This window comes from Phymastichus coffea, unplaced genomic scaffold (genome assembly GCF_024137745.1).
Source record: "Phymastichus coffea isolate CEN01 unplaced genomic scaffold, Cenicafe_Pcof_1.1 PCOF00326, whole genome shotgun sequence".
NCBI lineage: Eukaryota > Metazoa > Arthropoda > Insecta > Hymenoptera > Eulophidae > Phymastichus > Phymastichus coffea.
The window spans coordinates 20504-38151 of record NW_026707137.1 but is presented as its reverse complement, the minus strand read 5'-3'; the positions used below and the strand labels follow the sequence as shown (position 1 = coordinate 38151).

At 46.3% G+C, this 17648-nt stretch overlaps 3 protein-coding genes across 6 annotated transcripts; all 3 read left to right on the top strand.

Annotated features, from left to right (window-relative positions):
- Positions 1-251: 251 nt before the first annotated feature.
- Positions 252-6011, top strand: LOC131674872 (acylphosphatase-1-like). 4 transcript variants are annotated; one of them, XM_058953680.1, is made up of 5 exons: positions 252-577; positions 668-684; positions 1257-1366; positions 1453-1584; positions 4707-4843. In XM_058953680.1, the coding sequence occupies exons 1-4, from the start codon at positions 433-435 to the stop codon at positions 1565-1567; spliced, it is 387 nt and encodes a 128-aa protein (XP_058809663.1). In that variant the 5' UTR covers positions 252-432; the 3' UTR covers positions 1568-1584; positions 4707-4843. The 4 variants fall into 4 exon arrangements, with proteins under 4 accessions (XP_058809663.1, XP_058809662.1, XP_058809661.1 ...); XM_058953679.1 differs by lacking the exon at positions 4707-4843 and having other exon boundaries at positions 1453-1886; XM_058953678.1 differs by lacking the exons at positions 1257-1366; positions 1453-1584 and having other exon boundaries at positions 4707-6011.
- Positions 6012-7421: 1410 nt separating this feature from the next.
- On the top strand, positions 7422-10840 carry LOC131674870 (endoribonuclease CG2145-like). The gene is made up of 7 exons (XM_058953677.1): positions 7422-7618; positions 8433-8852; positions 9002-9055; positions 9128-9412; positions 9714-9933; positions 10008-10440; positions 10562-10840. The coding sequence occupies exons 1-7, from the start codon at positions 7564-7566 to the stop codon at positions 10793-10795; spliced, it is 1701 nt and encodes a 566-aa protein (XP_058809660.1). The 5' UTR covers positions 7422-7563; the 3' UTR covers positions 10796-10840.
- Positions 10841-11184: 344 nt separating this feature from the next.
- On the top strand, positions 11185-15669 carry LOC131674869 (probable 2-oxoglutarate dehydrogenase E1 component DHKTD1 homolog, mitochondrial). Its single transcript, XM_058953676.1, has 12 exons — positions 11185-11812; positions 11874-12163; positions 12327-12546; positions 12628-13199; positions 13266-13423; positions 13495-13762; positions 13852-14062; positions 14138-14550; positions 14624-14744; positions 14818-15006; positions 15097-15182; positions 15261-15669. The coding sequence occupies exons 1-12, from the start codon at positions 11665-11667 to the stop codon at positions 15366-15368; spliced, it is 2784 nt and encodes a 927-aa protein (XP_058809659.1). The 5' UTR covers positions 11185-11664; the 3' UTR covers positions 15369-15669.
- The last annotated feature ends 1979 nt before the right edge of the window (positions 15670-17648 follow it).

The window sequence follows — 17648 nt, the reverse complement described above, 5'->3', positions numbered from 1 at the left end:
CGATTCTTTTGATTAAGCTATAAGTATAAAAAAAACTGTCGATAAATATGTAAACGGTATGTCTTGAAAATCGGTGCAAGAAAATGTAATTGGATGGGAATAACAAATGAAATACCTCAAATGTTCTTGGCCAGTTGATATGCGATTCTGTATGGAAAGCATCATTGTTGATAGCGGTGCTTTTTCCGCACATATGCATCTGTCGTGCCTGCAGTATATATTTCGCGTATAAGGCGATAGTGGTGACATCTATAACTAGACGCCGTCGTCCCGTCGTGCGGTCGTGGTACTCGTGGTCGTATGAACGCTTAAGTTTAAGCAACGCAGCATTAACGCGCGTTGTGGCGAGCATAAGCAGAATATGCTACCCGTGGTGTGCGCGGCTCGTTTGTTATTGTAGTGACCTTGGTAACCGCGAAAATCATCCGCCCAATGTTAGTTATAGATATTTTCAAGAATTTCCACGTGCACTCGTTTCTGATCATAATCTTCCTGATGCTTGTCCGTGAGTTTTGCACGCCCGACGAGATGCCGGCTATCGTTGGCGTTGACTTCGAGGTTTATGGCAGAGTACAGGGTACGTGACTCATGTGTTTCACCAAGGAATTTTCGTCAATATTCGATGATTGCAAATGCATTGATTTTTCGTGTTTTTGCTTGATTGCAGGTGTATTCTTCAGAAAGGTAATTTTTGGACGATGCTCTATGGGTTGTTAAGTATTTTGGATGGGAATCATGCTTGTGATAAAAGAGATGTTGGAATAATCTAAAATTAAGTGCTGGTTAACAATATCTTTTTAGCAATTGCTAGCTGTTTTATCTATCGAGATATAAAGTGGCTCCATCTTTTATGTGAATTGTGAAATCGTTAGAATTTGAATAAGAGCGCGAGAAATATATCAAAGAATTTATGAGTTAACGACTCGTATTTTTCAAACATTACAACGCGTAATTGATACATATCGCAATAAAATATCAACAATATATTTGAAAAGAAAACTAATCTACGTTTTCATTTGAACAAAGAACCATACTTGACATAAAGAAAATAGATGAATAAGTAATTTTTACACACATGATGGAGGTATTTGCAATCTGATATTCCTAATTAAACTAATTAACAATTATCTGCTTGACTCTCGCTTTTCCTCAAAATTACGAACGAGATTACATATGCATGACATAATTGATTGTATGCTAAGGCTGTAAAAGAGAGCTAAAAATTCATTGATGATTGGAAATGATTCGTGCAACAGTACACCAAGGAAAAAGCGAAAGAGCTTAAATTGAACGGCTGGTGCATGAACACCAAGCAAGGCACCGTCCTCGGCTACGTGGAAGGTGAACAATGCAAAGTCAACGAATTGTAAGTCCACGCATCGCCGTGACCCAATTGTGCCCCGCAAATTAAAAACTTTCTATCTCTCTCTCTGTCTCTTTATTCGTCCGCAGGAAAACTTGGCTCCAGCGCAAAGGTAGTCCAGAGTCGGCTATCGATAAGGTAGAGTTCCGAAACGAGAAAGAATTGGAGGCGCCGACGCTCGACAAATTCACCATCAAGAAATGAGTGTCACGCGCGAAAAAGTATTTATTCAATCATTTATACTTAGTATGACGAGTGTCAGCGATAGCTTTTTTTTCCTTTCATTGCATTCTCATAGTGCTTGCACCGCGCGCGCGAAATACCGTGAGTAAACGTTAACTACGGAAAACATCAAAAAGCTTATATTCAGAATAGGAAGTCTTTTTTTTAATAAAAGTACTCTTTCAAAAAGCAATCGTGTATTCATTCATCCTGAAAATTAGAAACGGGCCGAACAGTATCAAAAAGAACGTAAATAAGGCATATCGCGTCGATTTCCGGCCAACAGAAAGCCCATTATCGCGCTCGATAACGAGCGGTTTAACAACGACAAAGAGCGTGGTCGTTGTCCGCGACCGACATTATCGCAATACGAGTTAATTATCGGATGTCCGAGCTTTCCCGCGTGCTTATTTCCACGGCGGAGAGAAGCTGCCGCGCGGCGCGAACTCGTTGAAAGCGGACGAGCTCGACGTGCGGTCCGACTGTCTGCGCGCGGCGGGTGGCGGCGGCGACACGCGACGAGGGGGCAGACGTAGACGACTGGGAGAGGAGCGTCTCGTGTCGCCGCGGACGGCCTTTGGCATTGCTCGTAGAGCGCGCGCGCGGTGTGCAGCGTCCACCACCTCCTCCCGTGGCAGCGAGCGCGGCTCCGTGGATAACAGCCGGCCGCGCGACAGCCTAGTAGTGTGATCGATGCCCGCTCGCTGGCACAGGCGAATCGCATGTGAACTCGGTAGTTTTTGGCACGCTTTTGCATGCGCGTGATCGGCCAGTCGCACGAGAGAGCAGGATGAAATTCAAGGGTTTCTTCAGGCGCACCTGGCATCCGCAACAGGTATGACGATCCTCGGTAAGCGCGTCGAGGAAGCCGAGAGGCTGTCGGAGCTCCTTCTCATCTGACTTTATAATCGTCGAAGGCCGCATTCCTTTGTCGCTCTTTTCCTCCTCTCTCTCTCTCTCTCTCTCTCTCTCTCTCTCTCTCTCTCTCTCTCTCTCTCTCTCTCTCTCTCTCTCTCTCTCTCTCTCTCTCTCTCTCTCTCTCTCTCTCTCTCACACACTCACACACACACGCGCGCACACACACACTCACACTCACTTGGTCTCGAGAGGACGACCGATATTGCACATTTCTCGCGCAGCACCAGTCGGGGCAGAACAGTTGCGCAATTCGGCGCCGGCCTCCTCGCCAAATCGACTGGACGGACGAGAAGCCTTCGGGTAATTGCACGCGCATCGAGTGTCTGCGCTCGTACGAATCGCATCGAGAGCACCCTGAGACGCGGACATCGCGCTCGGCTTATCGGCGGCACACCACCTTTATCTGTGGAAACAATGCGGTCAGTCGGCGGGGCGCGCGAGACCGAGCGACCAATAAAACCTTTCTCGGGTGTTTGCGGACGGTATATAGTCGGCCGCGATTAGCTTTAACGAGCCGCGCGAGAAGCCGTGCGCTCTGGTGCGACTGGCCAGTTCGTTAGCTCCCGGACCACGTGCGCGCGCGCGCCAGCGGCAACGCAGGACGAAGCTCCGCGGACGACGACCAGTCAGTGCAGCGTGTGCTCGACACATGCGGAGCTGCCGCCCGTGCGCCGAGTCGCAGAGGCCGAGCGCCGCAAGCAAGTATACGTGCCATACTTTCACTTTCAGACTCGGCTTTCACTCGTCGCGCGCCGAGATGCTGCGCGCAAAGCCTCTTTTCCAGCGAGACTCTGCGGGATCGTCCTTGCGTATAGTGTCGCGAGAACGCCGACCACGAGGCAGACAACGGGGAAAACCACGGGCGTCGATCCTGCGCCGCGGCGATCGAGAGAGTCGACACGATACGCGCGAGCCCCGCGAGCCTTTTTGCGCGCAGCAGTGCTCGATTGATCGTTGAGTAAAATTCGAGCTCCGCAAGGGGACGCCTGCGGATCGAAGCGGATTTATCGGCGCGCCGCTGACCAGTGATTTTTACTTTGCAATGCCGCTCTCGCGTTGCGCGCCGTCGTTGCGTTGGGTAAGCCAGAGTTTTTCGCGCCCGCTCGAGACAACGAATCGCGATTTCGCGAAAGCCGCGATCCTCTCGCGGCGCAGCCGCGCGCTCTCGCCGAGAATCTTTGGCAACCGGCTCCTCGAAATCCTCGCTCCAACAACTCCGTTGCGCCCAAAGAAATGAAACAGCTCGGACGGCGATGCCGTCGCCAACTTCCTGCTTCCGCAGCTTGGCGCGCTGGGAGATTTAAACATGGCCCCCAGTGATATAAATTACGTAAGTGCGCACGTGCACATATGTACACGCGAGCGCAGTCGACAGAGAGTTAACTCTGGCGCGGCGTTGCTGCAGGTCGCATTAGAGCGTACCGCATGTCGACGCGTGTGAAGGTAAACGAGCGAGCAAACGAACAAGAGAGAGAGAGAGAGAGATCAAGGGTCGACGATAAAAAGAATACATATCCGCGCTTCAGCGGGCGATCGCGCGCGCATCGACTCGCCTTTAGATACAACGTCGACGACGACGAATCAGCGCGCGCACCGCTGTGTTTACGCTTCGCGGCTACTGGCGAGAGCAGCCGAAGAAAAATGAAAGTCCAACCGCGAGCCCGGTGCTCAAACGCGCTTCTCGGCGAAAAGTATCGGCGAGGAAATTTTTTTCTTTTTTTTTTCATTTTCGCTCGGCCTTGAAAAGGGAACTGAAAAGCGAGTTAAGCTGTGCGGTGCGATTTAATTTTTCGCGCGACGTGCGTTTGAAAGTGCACAGGTAAATTACAGATGAGATTTGTCGTGAAGGAAAAAGCAAATTACTTGTCTTGTTATCGCTAAAATTTGTGCTCACTGGTAATATTACTGTCACCGAGATAATTTAGTTTTTCTTATCGCGATTCGTGCAAGTGTCGAGTAATTTCGTCGCTGGCAATAAAGTGATTAATGTGCTTTTTCTTGAGACGTGTCCATTCCATTCTTCATAGACCTTCCAATAAAACAAAGATTTGTTAGTACTCAAATATTCGGTTATCCTACCAACACGCAACTGCCATATTAATCATCTTTGAGTATCACTCGTTAATGCATTATCTCGTGTACCATTTGGCTTTTCGCGCCAATTTGACTCTGTTCCTAACGATAGCATGTTTGAAACCTGCAGATGGAGAGCGAGGGAAGGTTCAGCTGCGGCGATCTGCCGCCGAAGCAGTGCTCAAATACTCGAGCGATCCACGAGACCGAATTGGGTGTGCTGAAGAGTTCTGTACACGAAACAAGCAGTAGTCCGCCATCTGGAAGTCGCGCTGGTGTTGCTTGCCACAACGGAGCATGCAAAGCACACGGGTTACGACCGCCGCATCATAGGATTGAAAATCCATGGCATTACCTCAAGACCATCTTTCTCGTCTCTATCATATTCGCTTTCATCGTCTGGATCATCGTCTACGTGCTTCTCACTCAGTACGAAGTTTTGTGATTTCAACGGCCAAAAGTGATACCTTCCTTCTGTTGAACGTGACTGATCGAAGAGAGCTGATATATTATCCGAGTCTGTGTGTACGCGGAGTGAGAGGCTGAGAGAAAATATTGTAATGTATTGGAAGGATGTTAATTGTTAAATCAACAAATGACTAATGCGCCGGCTAGTGTGTGGTAACAGAAGTTGAGTTCGCCTAGAGGATTATGGGCAAAACAAGAGAAACGAAGTAACTGTGAATCGCAACGCAAACAATGTTATGCACGAAATCAGACGAGTAACGAACGATTGTGCAATTGTTAGTTCGTCGCTTCGGCCTGAACAGCCCGTTAAAATCACTTTGAGATGTTATTGTAACGGGCTCGATTTGCGTTCACGTGTGCGGTACATTTCTGAAATAACTCTGATTTTCCGCTGTAACTGTACAGTTGAAAATTTTGCCTTTTATACGGTGAAACGTTGCTTGGAAATGCGTATTTTTCTGGAAAATTAGCCCTAAACCGCGCGTTAAAAGAATCGCGTCGAAAACCAAAAGATATTATGAGAACCGTTACTAATGTTTGCGGTATAAGCATTTTCACGATGATGGTAATGCTATGAATGCATTTAGATTTTTATTTATTAAGTCACTGCGAATCGCCGATTATGTTGTCTATGACATTTATTTTTACCTTCTTACCTAAGCAAGTTTTAAGATTTGTTAAAAATATGCACTATAAAAGTAGTTTTTACTTGAAAGTTATAGATCAAAAGATAAGTTTACCGGTGGTTTTTCAATATCAATTTAATATAATTCTTTAGTTTACACATGGTGCGATTGTAAATATTTTAAACGCCTTGCTTTTAAATTAGTTACATTCGAACAAAGTAATACTTCCGTTTTATCTCCGATTTGTATAAATTTATACAGCAGAATTTTTGAAGTATTTTACAAGCATACCTTTTTTAAAAAATTTGTTGGCGGGTACAATAAACAATTATATTTATATATCAACGTTTACGTAATTTTTTTTTGTAATCCATTCTTCCGTATATTATCTAATAGTCAAATGACTAAGACTGAGACTTGAAATAGTAAACACAACAGTGTGTACTAAATATACAAGAAAGCGAAAGACTATTTGTTTGTAATGTTCATTTGTTTTTTTTTACTTTTTGTTTATAAATTCAAATGGCTATCACAGTATTGATTAACGGATTCACGAGGTTAGAGATTTTTTAAGTTACTACTTCGTTGTTGACAGACAATAAAGATAATTTGGTTATTCCAAAGATACATCGTGAAACTTCACTCGATGCCTTGATGAGTATTTCAAATCGTCAGAATTTCCGAAAATCAAAATACCGACATAGGTAAAGTATCCAATAAAATGATAGAAATGGCGTTGCAAAAACCTGTCATGACCAACTTTTCCGACCAGAGTTAGCTCAAAGAAGCGAAAACGACACAAAATTAGACATTGACATAAGCGACAATTACTACAGTGAAATCGTAACAGAGTCCCGTCCATCTGGCATAACATTGAACTATTCTCCCTCGACAAAAAGTCAGTGGACGCAATCGACCCGAGATAAAACTACCGAAATAGAGATGCGTTCGTTACGCAGTTACGATAAGCTCAAAGTCGAATGCAGCGAATTCGAAGGAGAATGCAAGGTTTGAGCTTGAAAGAAATTGATCTTCGTACGATGATTTAAAAACAGGGAACTTTAAAAACAGGGAAGTGACGCGCTGGCGGCACCTCAAGTCAAAGCCCGTAGATACAGTATCGTCGGATGGGATGGTTTTCAAACGAAGTGCACGATTGCCCTAGTGATACTTTTGATTGTGTGGGCAGCTGTTTATTTTCCATTTGTGAACGCTTGACACTGGCATGTTCACTCTCGCCGCATTGTAAATAAATAGTCGTTAAACTTCCGATTGGATTGTTTGATTCGCTTACGATTGTACACCGCCATAAAAACATAGCGAAGGTTAAGTACACGAGGAACCGAGATAGCGTAGGTTTCGTGCTTATCAAACGATGTGCGGCTTACCAGCGTAGGCATGTGCGCCCGATAAAACGGACAAAACATTTGATAAAAAAACAAAAAATTCCACACCGAACGATTCTACGAGTGAACATTCTTGGAAAGCTTTTACCTTTCCTCAAAGACATCGGTCTCGTGAGTAATCGTTTGACTATTCGAATGCTATAAGCAATCCAGCTGGACCGCGCTTGATCCCAGCGATCGGAAATATTCGAGTGTGTTTGCCAGTGGTGTAAATATTCAACTAACGTCTCTCGGTCGATATCCGCCGGACACGAAAACAAGCGTCGAGACGCCGCGTAGTCCTTGAGCGCGTAGGGGAGCAAAACAGTGACATCATCGCCACGGCACTGCGACAGTTCGCGCGTACGCGCGTCTATCGCATCTTGGGCTTTACTTGGGTCTCGCGTACACACGCACACACATCTCGGGAGAGCGGCTTTCACGCTCGCGGCGCCGCGCGTCCGACCAGTCAGTCGATCACGGGAAGGCGCTCGAGTTGGTCGCAAGCATGAGAAACGTCTGCTTCCTGATTTTGTTGGTGTCGCTGGCGGTGCTGGTTGCCGGTGAGTTCGAGGCGGATCGTCGACGATACGAGTGCCGCGACCATTCGCCGAATTATCATTTTCTCGGGCGCGATTCGCGTACGACTTGTACGTCTCGTTTGAAACGCGCTTGTTATATTGCTAGAGAACGACACTGACGTGGTTTACGCGTTTGAACATCGAAGGCTCAGGGACGATGCGCCAAACCCGTTCGATGCGTGAACAAAAATATTCAAAACTAGTTTCCTCTCCTGGCAGCTCCTAGCTCGTCGCCTGCGTTCAACTAAGAAAGCATACACAGACAGCAGTCTCCTTGCGCGGACAGTTTCGTTTCGTTTGATAAATGCATTCCACTTGTACGAGTAGTCTTGAGCCCGCAACCTTGCCCACACCACAGTGCGAGCGAAGGTCAGCGCTTCGTGGAATTCGAATTAACAAACGTTCAAGCTACGAATATGACAAACTTCAATGGTACCTTACCTTTTTATCGCCTTCGCATCTTCGCTACAGTACGAGTTTCTAAATGAACAGTCGCACAAAGGTGCAACGTTTACCTCTCTTCAAAACGATTTTCTGCATCGACGTCAATTACGTCTTGAATGATTCATCGGCAGAAAAAAACAGGCGATTTAGGCCGCCAAGTAAATCATCGGAACGCATTACAATATGTTGTTATCAATAATCGAAGAAGCATATGTGAATTGGCGAAAAAAAAAGTTTGACCTAGATTTCGATAGGGCATCGGCAATTATTCAATGTCGTAATAATGTCTACGCGTTAATCTTATCACTGCGCTGCGAGCGATATCATCGTGCATATCCTCTGCCGTCCGTAGACGTCGACGCCGGTTGGAAGTTCTGGAAAAAGGAAACAACCACCGCGGCGCCGTCCACCACAGCATCACCGCCGCCGACGCCGTCCACCGTCCAGTCGCAGCCTGTGCCCATCCCAACGCAAAAGAGGACAGTGAACCCGAAGCAAGGAATCGCCGCGGCAGCCGATGCATCTTTGGCAATCGGCGTTGGTAGCAATGGACAGCAACTCAGAAATGGAGCTCGACCGCCTGCACCGGGAACAGAGGTCGGTTGGGACATCAGCCCACCAAAGCCCATGCCACCTGGAAGTCCGACCGGAAGCCACACTAATTACCGAGACTGGGCTGCTGACATTGCTGGCGCCGGCGAGCCTGGCAGACAAAGTCCCAAGTTGCCGGCTCAGGGTCCGGCACTTTCTCCCGGTGGGACGCAATTGCCAGGTAAAACAGCGCGACGTTCGCGGCTTTCCGCTCGGTTGGCGTTACGACACGATCTCATTCGTGGAAGCTGGTCGATGTTTGAAGAGCTTGAACGACGCAATAATCACTTTTACATCTTTGTCTGACAACCGATCGTTCTCTTTTATTAGGTAACAGACCGACGCCTGTTCCTGGACAAATGCCATCGGTAGCCACGACACCAAGTGAGCGCGACAAAGCTCAAATTTCAATGTAACGCACAAATATCCAATACAATGGCATTTGTTATTCGACAGTTAGTCATCCAATATCCATTCACGGATCTTCGACAACTCATCGTACACCGGCAACAGTTCGCTCGTCAACTACGCCGCTCTCGCGGAAGCCCACCGTGAGAATTCCACAGCAGCCGATCCACGGTGGCTTCCCACCACTGAGTCCGACCGGACACTCGGCAACGCCAACTTCTCCCACGGGAGGAAAGAGTTGGGCCGAGGTTGCCGGTAAAGACGGCAATGGTTTTGGTCAGCACCCAGCCACACCTGCACCCAAGCCAAGCTCACCGTCTGCGAGTAGATTCGGTAGGTTTTCTTGCCGAGTCACAGAAGTGTCGATTACGGCAAAAAGTACGCGCTACCAAGTAGCAATAATTTTCGTTCGAATGGCACTTTTGTCGGACGGCTACGTTGATCGTTATCGTCGCGAGTAAAACGCCAAGAGCGGAAAATCCTTTGAGACACCGCGAAGTTGCCGTGTAATTGCCTTGTTTGTATGCAAATAAAAGAATGCCACGAGTATAAATTAGTGCGCGCAGATCGAAAAAAACGATTGACTTGTGGTCGAACGAGTCTCGTTAACGATGGATATTGCCGCGAATTTCAGATTATCCACGGCCAAACAGCGGCGCAACGAGCCGTACCTCGGGTAAGACGTACTCGAGGAATCCGACCTACAGCCAAGGCAACACCGTCACTGACGAGGATCTCGAGAAATTGTCGGAGGCTTTGTTCATGAAGGACGCGAACAATGCCAACGGATACATCACGCTGAATCTTCAAAAGCAAACCAGCGGAAGCAGTCCCAAGGACGAGGCTCCTCAACCGTGAGTCGGCTTGACTCCCGTGTATACTCGTGTATTCGAGTCCGCGAGTCAACGGACGGTCGATCGGCTTGCAGGTTGCTGCAAGTGAAGCCCGAGGCACTGCAGATCCCAACGATCCAGCGAGTGCTCAGCATCCACGACAATTACAAAGCGGACACCCGCGAGCGCGAGCACATCAATCCGGCCCAACGTCAGGAGGAAAGTCTTCTGATCGACACTTTCCTCAGTACCAACGTCATGTCCGCTGCGATGAGATTCCTCGCCGACAAGAATTTCCTGAAGAAGGATTATTACGACTACAAGGACAAGTTGCGCTCGCTTTGGTTCGATCTCTACTCCAGGGGCGACGGTAAGATCACCAGCTCGGGATTCGAGCACGTGTTCTTGACCGAGCTGAAACTGGGAACGGAGGTGTCGGGACTGCACAACTGGATTTACTTCAACGCCGAGGAATTGAAGAAGAAATTGGATTACCTTGGATACGTGAAGAAACTCGATCTAGGCGACGTGAGTAGTTCTCGTTTGTTTTTCTTCCTTGCCGTTCGTTCACCGTGGCGCGGGATGCCGTGTTCCTCGCTCCTAACGGTGCGTCGTTAAAGTAATGCCTCTACGATCGCGTGTGTTACAGAAAGCAGCGGTCGTGAAGGCGCACGTCAAGTACAACGGTATCGACAAGCCGGTGACGGATCTGTTCGTCGGCACCTCGCCCGAGCTCGAAATGGCACTCTACACCGTTTGCTTCTACGCGCGCCCTGACACTCATTGCCCGGTATCGCTCGCCGGTCAAAAGTTCAACATTATGACACACCCATTCCGCTATCGCGGCAAGAATCTCATTGGCTCGGCTTATCCCGAGATTTGAAATTTATTTTTCTTAGTTTAGGTTCTTTTTTTTTCATTTTTTTTTCTAAGCAATGCCATGACTGTTGAGAAAACTTTGATATATATGAAAAAACATCACCGCTGTTTTTTTTTTTTTTTGTATTCCGTTAGGTTTAGTGCTATTATTTTTAAACGTCACGTCGATACGTGAATACACAATTTAACAAACAAATTACGAGTGACAGTGAAAAATGCAAAAAACAATCTGTGATCACAATGAGATTAATAAAAACAAAAATCAGGTGACATAAACTAAGATACTCGTGTATACTTGAATTCCAATTTCCTATCGCTCATCAGTAAAGCTATGACGAAAATGTGTACAACACACGTGCGCGCGCAGAGCAGATAAGTAGATGGTTATTTTCGAGAAAAGCCTCCCGCAAACGAGCAAGTAAACAACTTTGGGAAAACGTAATCTGCATCGGTGGAGACTGTACATCGGTTATTAGCTCGGCTTTGCGTTTATGTAGTTAGCAGAGTGACTCAGCCGAGTGGGGCGTGCTGCTCTGCCTATCAGCGCCGTCAAATGGAACGACGCGGCGAGAAGGAAGAAAACGAAAACAACGAGCAACGGAACGACGCGCTACCGCCACGGTCTACGCGGAGAAGAGAAGACTCGAGGCACGCGCTTACGTAAAAGACCGCATTTCGGCGGATCGGTCGGGCAGGCCTCGCTGGAGCAACGCGGAGGAGACGGCCGAGCAGCTCCGTCAATCATCGCCAGTAAACAGATAAGAGGATAAGAGCGGAGCATGTCGTAGTGTAGCGGCGTATCTGTACGTTCATTGGCTGGGAGGCCTTCGAGGCTTCCGTCCGCAGTGGGTTGCGCGCGAGCGCTCGTTCGAGATGTACCGAACCGCGAGGCTGGCGTCGAGAGGCGGCCGCGAGACCGGCGACCGCTGGAGGGCCGTGCTCGAGCCGCGAGGACGACGACCGTACCACAGCGGCTCGGGCGTCTACGGGCACCGCGACGGAGCTCCAAGGCGATACGAAGGCAGGTACACGGCGGAGACGGCGCCCCGACGAGTGACCGCGGCAATTTGCTCCGGTTGCAGTGCCGCCCGAGGAGCTGCGCGCGCGAGCGGAGAACAGCAACTTTTACAGGCTGCTCGCCGCTTATCGCGAGCACGGCCACAAGCAGGCGGACGTGAACCCGATCGCCCTGAGAAGGCCGCGAGCGCTGGCCGAGCTGCGACCCGAGCGCTTTGGCTTGCGGCTGAGCGACGGCGTGCGCCTGCGAGGCTTGCTGCACTGCCGCGAGCGGGACGCCACCGTTGCCGAGGCCCTCGACCTTCTCGATCGGATGTACAGCGGCGCCATGTCGGCGGAGTTCGCTTACTTGGAGGTGACAGTTGCATTTGAACGTTTGCTCGTGAATCGCCCACCACGGCGGGGCTAAGCTTTCGCGATGCCGACGCGTCCGATCGATTTCGCCCCGCCCCCTCCCCCCCGTTCCCCTACTCGCGCGGTCGAGATATTTCATTAAGGAGCTTGCGCCTGGGTCGCAGAGCGAGGAGGAGCGCGAGTGGTTTGCGAGGAATTTCGAGCAATGCCATAACGAGGCTCTCTGCGACGAGACGAGGCGTGCGATCGCCAAGGAGATGCTCAAGAGCCAAGCCTTCGACAAATTCCTCGGCGTCAAGTTCGTCAGCGTGAAGCGTTACGGTGCCGAGGGCGCCGAGAGCATGATGGCCTTCTTTCACGAACTCTTCAGGTTGTCGGCTCACGGTGCGCCCCTTCGCAATGTCTCGCTCGGCCGATCGGCCCGACGCGTGCGCGAGAAATAACGGCGTTTCACGTTCCTCGCAGATGCGCTGGACGAGTTGGTGCTCTGCATGCCGCATCGCGGCCGGCTCAACTTTCTCACGGGCATGTTGAAATTCCCGTCGGAGAAGCTCTTCCGCAAGCTGCGGGGGCTGCCCGAATTCCCGGCGGACGCGAAAGCGACCGGCGACGTCATCAGTCATTTCGTCTCCTCGACGGGCTTGACCATCGGCGCTCGCCAGATTCAAGTGAGCATGCCGCACAATCCGTCGCACCTCGAAGCTGTCAACCCCGTAGCGATGGGCCGAACACGGGCGCTCATGCAGCTCCGCAAGGAGGGCGCTTACTCGGAAGATAGAGGCTCGCAGTGGAGCGATCGGACCGTCAACGTGCAAGTGCACGGCGACGCGGCTTGCGTAGCCCAAGGCGTCAATCAGGAGTGCTTGGCGCTCAGTGCCGCGCCCAACTTCGAAATTGGTGGCTCGATTCATCTGGTGGTAAACAATCAGATTGGTTTCACTACTCCTGCTGCGAGGGGTCGATCGTCGAGGTATTGCACGGACATCGCCAAGTTCGTTTCGGCGCCTCAGATTCACGTCAACGGCGATGATCCAGAGGTGAAGTGAATTTATCGTCCAAAACTTCTCGATTTATTTGGATGAGTCAAAGTTTTCGCTTGTCAGATGGTCGTGAAAGCTACGAGGCTGGCTTTCAACTACCAGAGGAACTTCAGGAAAGACGTTTTTGTGGACCTGAATTGCTTCAGACGCTGGGGTCACAATGAACTTGATGACCCGACTTTTACCAGTCCTCTCACCTACAAAATCATTCGCAATCGGCCGTAAGCCAATCAATAGAATTGTCTCTGCAATTGCTAATACAATATGAAACTTAACAACTTCTTGACCGTAGGTCGATTCCCGACCGCTACCTGGACAAGCTGATCGAGTCGAACGTGATGACAGAGGAGCAAGGAGCAGCGATTAGCGAGCGACACACGGCCAAGCTCAACGAGTCTCTTCGAAAGGCCGACAGTTACGAGCCAGAACGAACGTACTTCAAAGGTCGTTGGAGCCAGCTTCAACAAGCTGCTCATTCGCTTACCATCTGGGACACTGGCGTAGACGCGAATCTTCTGAGGTTCGTTGCCGAAAAGAGCGTGCGCTATCCAGCTGCTCTGGTAATTCCAAATATCACACTCGTCCAATTTCAGAACAATGTTTGAGTGGCTGGCCTTTTAAAATCATGAGAATGCGCGTGTGTTGTTAGGATGTGCATCCGACGATCCTCAAGAGTCACGTCCAAGCCAGGCTACAGAAGCTCGAGCGCGGTGGCAAGACTATCGACTGGTCGACTGCCGAAGCGATGGCTTTTGGTAGCCTCATGTACCAAGGTTACGACGTACGAATAAGCGGCCAGGACGTTGGTCGTGCTACCTTTTCGCACAGGCACGCTATGCTCGTCGATCAAACTACAGGAGGTGCGTGATTTGGACAAACTTGAATGAGATTTTTCGCCCCCTAGCTCAGTTACAACGTTTCTTCGTTATTTTTAGAAATGTACATACCGTTGAATTCAATGGTGGAAGGCCAGACGGGTAAGCTGGAAATCGCCAACAGCATACTCTCCGAAGAGGCAGTTTTGGGTTTCGAGTACGGCATGAGCATAACTTTACCGAACATGCTACCAATCTGGGAAGCGCAGTTCGGTGATTTTTTCAACGGCGCACAAATCATTATCGACACATTCGTTAGCAGTGGTGAAGCAAAGTGGATGACTGCTAGTGGTCTCGTTATGATTCTACCTCATGGCTACGATGGTGCTGGACCTGAGCACAGTTCCAGCAAGTTCGAACGATTCCTGCAGTTGACCGACAGCAAGGAGGATAAGCCTGACGGGGATGATATCAATATGCAAGTTGTCAACCCGACGACTCCGGCACAGTACTTCCACTTGCTTAGGCGCCAGGTAAAGGAGCAATAGATTTCAACGAGGGAATTTTCATTTTTACAAAAATTAAGCCTTTTTTCAATGGTTGCAGATGGTCAGAAACTTTAGAAAACCGTTGATAATCGTTTCACCGAAAACGTTACTTCGCCATCCATCGGCTCTGTCCTCGTTGGAAGAATTAGCTCCGAACACCAGTTTCAAGCCCGTTATAGGTAAATTTAACGACAGCAATAATGGCAATTGATTGGAAAAGCTACGATACCTAGCTATTGAATTTTATTTCAGGAGATGACAAGATCAACGGAAATTCAGTTCGCAGAGTGATACTAGTCAGTGGAAAACATTATTATGCCCTCGAAAAACACAGAGCAACTCTCGGACTGCAACATACGGCTATTGTCAGAGTTGAAAGTTTGTGTCCATTCCCAGTACTTGAAATCAATGAAGAACTGCAAAAGTATTCAAATGCGGAAAGTACGCCTCCTTTTGTTTATTATTCTCATGAAAACTAGAATAATATCGATTTCATGTGTTTCGTGTAAATAAATAAATGTGTATTTGTAGCTTTTATTTGGAGTCAAGAGGAGCCTCAAAATATGGGTGCATGGACATTCATCAAGCCTCGATTCGAAAACTTGTGTGGTCGCAAAGTACGTAATACCTGATTTTTCTATTTATTCATCTTTATTTGAATGTCACATAAAAAACATGTCCTGTTTTTGTTCTAGATACGCTATTGTGGACGGGAAGTTCTACCTACGTCAGCGGTTGGCATAGGTCAAGTGCATCAACGTCAATCTGAAGAAGTTATTGTCAAACCGTTTACCATGAAGTAAAGTACCATCAGCAAACTTTTTCATTCAATTCCAATTTTCACGAGATTGTCAACGTCCTCTTTGACTGAGATCGTCAAGTGCAAAGTTGTTGTTGAACTTTGTTATTTATTTTGACATATCCACTTAATTCAAATTTGAAAAAAAATTAAGTTTTATCGTAAGTTGTATAATTTGATAGATCCTTGATTTTTCTTTATTTTACGAATGTTTTTATGCCATTTATAAATGATATTATTGAAACATCAATTACAATGTAAAATTAGTTTTTAAATGAAAGAATTTATAATAAATATTTCTTAAAACATAAGTTTGATTGCTTCAATATTAAGCAATAACAATAACGTTATATCGAATTTTGCAATTTTCAGCCGATTTCATAAGCGATAAAATATTCACACTTGTCAGTTAAGAAATGTCATTTTGTCAAATTCAAATTTAATAATCTATGTCTAAATCGTTCGAAAATCTCCATTATGAATTTATTAAGCTTCCAGTTAAAAGAATACAATAACTCAGTACTTTAAATTTCTGTTTACTCTACCCCCATTTTTAAAATTAATATTTTTATAAAATAAAAGGTCGAAGTTTATATAAAACATAGCCATCCAACTTCTCTTAAGCATATTCGAAAGCTAACATTTAACGAAAGATTAACGAAATCTAAGATTTGCATGTTTGTACAAAACATGCTTCGTCATTCTCTACATTTAATTTATTTCCTAATACTTTCAACGATCTAGGCAGATCTTCTTTCTAATAAATTTCAAATCATTTCTCAAAATTTGAACGAATTGGTGGGATTTAGCTCTGAGTTTTATTGCACGTCATTAGTACAGACATTATATTCGACTAAAGAAAATATTATATTTATAATTCTCTCCAACGAAAACATATTTTCTTTTTTTCAACTTGAAGTTTTCGAACAAACAAATAGATAAATACTTAACGTCCTTTGATAATGAAATCGGTGCGATATAAAATCGCCACAATGACACCTCTGTTTAAGTAATGTTTAAAGATGAGAATTGAACCGCTCTTAGAGCAACTTTACTCATTAGAATTCATTTTTAGTCATCTACGTAATTGGTTTTATCGTTGATGAGCATAGAATAAACAATGTAATTAATATTATTTTATTATGTTTCATACTTGAATATTTATGGCCCTACATTTCTATTCCAGAACTGCAGATGCAGTTTTGGATATACGAGTTAGGTAATACATCCGAATTAGCATGAATTTCCATTCGTTGTTTTCGCTAATTTTACCCAAAAACGCAAAAACTCAAGAGTAATATTATGCTTACTGGAACATCAAATTGTATTTATGAAAATTGAAACGATTCGATGTTTCGATGGTCGATGATGAATGCGTAACAGATTGTCTTACATTCTCATTGAACGAAAAAATTCTTGAAAAGCAGCTTTAAAAAACCTATCGGTTGAGTTTGAGCAATCGTTACTAGACGCTTCTCGGTAATCTGTTCCAGAGAGCCGAGTCACGATACCACCGTTAATATATCTTCTAATGGTAAACTAGATTTCCTAGTTGTCGTACATCAATTTGAACAATAAAATAACAAATCAAAAAATTCAATATCAATATAAGTATTGCAATTGAAAGTTGCACAGCGATTGAATAAATTAAAAAAATTCATCGGTATATTTTTTCATTGATTCATTGCCTGTAATAACAATAGTAGAGAGCATCAATTGCTATGGCTATGAATATTAATGGGAATAATAGGACAATGATTCAATGGTGCATGGAAACGGATCACGGCGATGTATTTTATAGTCGTTTGTTCATTCGATCTTATTGTTTTTTTGTAAATAGTTTTGAAAACAATACTTGTGTATATTAACATTTTTATTAATATAAATTGTTGTGTAAATGAAGAAATTTATCGGGTTCGACGGAAAATTAAGAAAAAAAAAAGAGTTTACAATCGAGAAAACTCGGGCAACTAAGATAGCTTCTCCACCTTCAGTCCAAGTTCTTTGCATAACAGTTGTCTGCGTGTTCGTATATTCATATATTAAGGTGTGACCTAACATTTACTGTCGCTCAGTCATTCAATCACATTTTCTAATTCTCAAAGCAAGTTACTCATCTCCCTCCTAAAGCCTTTCCATCGAATTCCCAACGTATTCACGATGTTTTTGAAAAATCGATGTCAGACGAAAGCTCGAGTATGTGCGCGATGCTCGCATTGCACATCAAACCTTTCCAACCGTTCGAGCCAACTGACTTGTTCCAATATAGATAAGTGAAGCGTCG

Bases quoted from the DNA above. Each gene is read 5' to 3' on its own strand.
- LOC131674869 (XM_058953676.1), top strand. From the start codon at position 11,665: ATGTACCGAACCGCGAGGCTGGCGTCGAGAGGCGGCCGCGAGACCGGC. The intron at 12,547-12,627 runs GTGCGCCCCTTC...CGTTCCTCGCAG, and splicing joins CTTCAGGTTGTCGGCTCACG to ATGCGCTGGACGAGTTGGTG. The intron at 14,063-14,137 runs GTGCGTGATTTG...CGTTATTTTTAG, and splicing joins CGTCGATCAAACTACAGGAG to AAATGTACATACCGTTGAAT.
- LOC131674870 (XM_058953677.1), top strand. From the start codon at position 7,564: ATGAGAAACGTCTGCTTCCTGATTTTGTTGGTGTCGCTGGCGGTGCTG. The intron at 7,619-8,432 runs GTGAGTTCGAGG...TGCCGTCCGTAG, and splicing joins GCTGGCGGTGCTGGTTGCCG to ACGTCGACGCCGGTTGGAAG. The intron at 8,853-9,001 runs GTAAAACAGCGC...CTCTTTTATTAG, and splicing joins CGGTGGGACGCAATTGCCAG to GTAACAGACCGACGCCTGTT.
- LOC131674872 (XM_058953678.1), top strand. From the start codon at position 433: ATGTTAGTTATAGATATTTTCAAGAATTTCCACGTGCACTCGTTTCTG.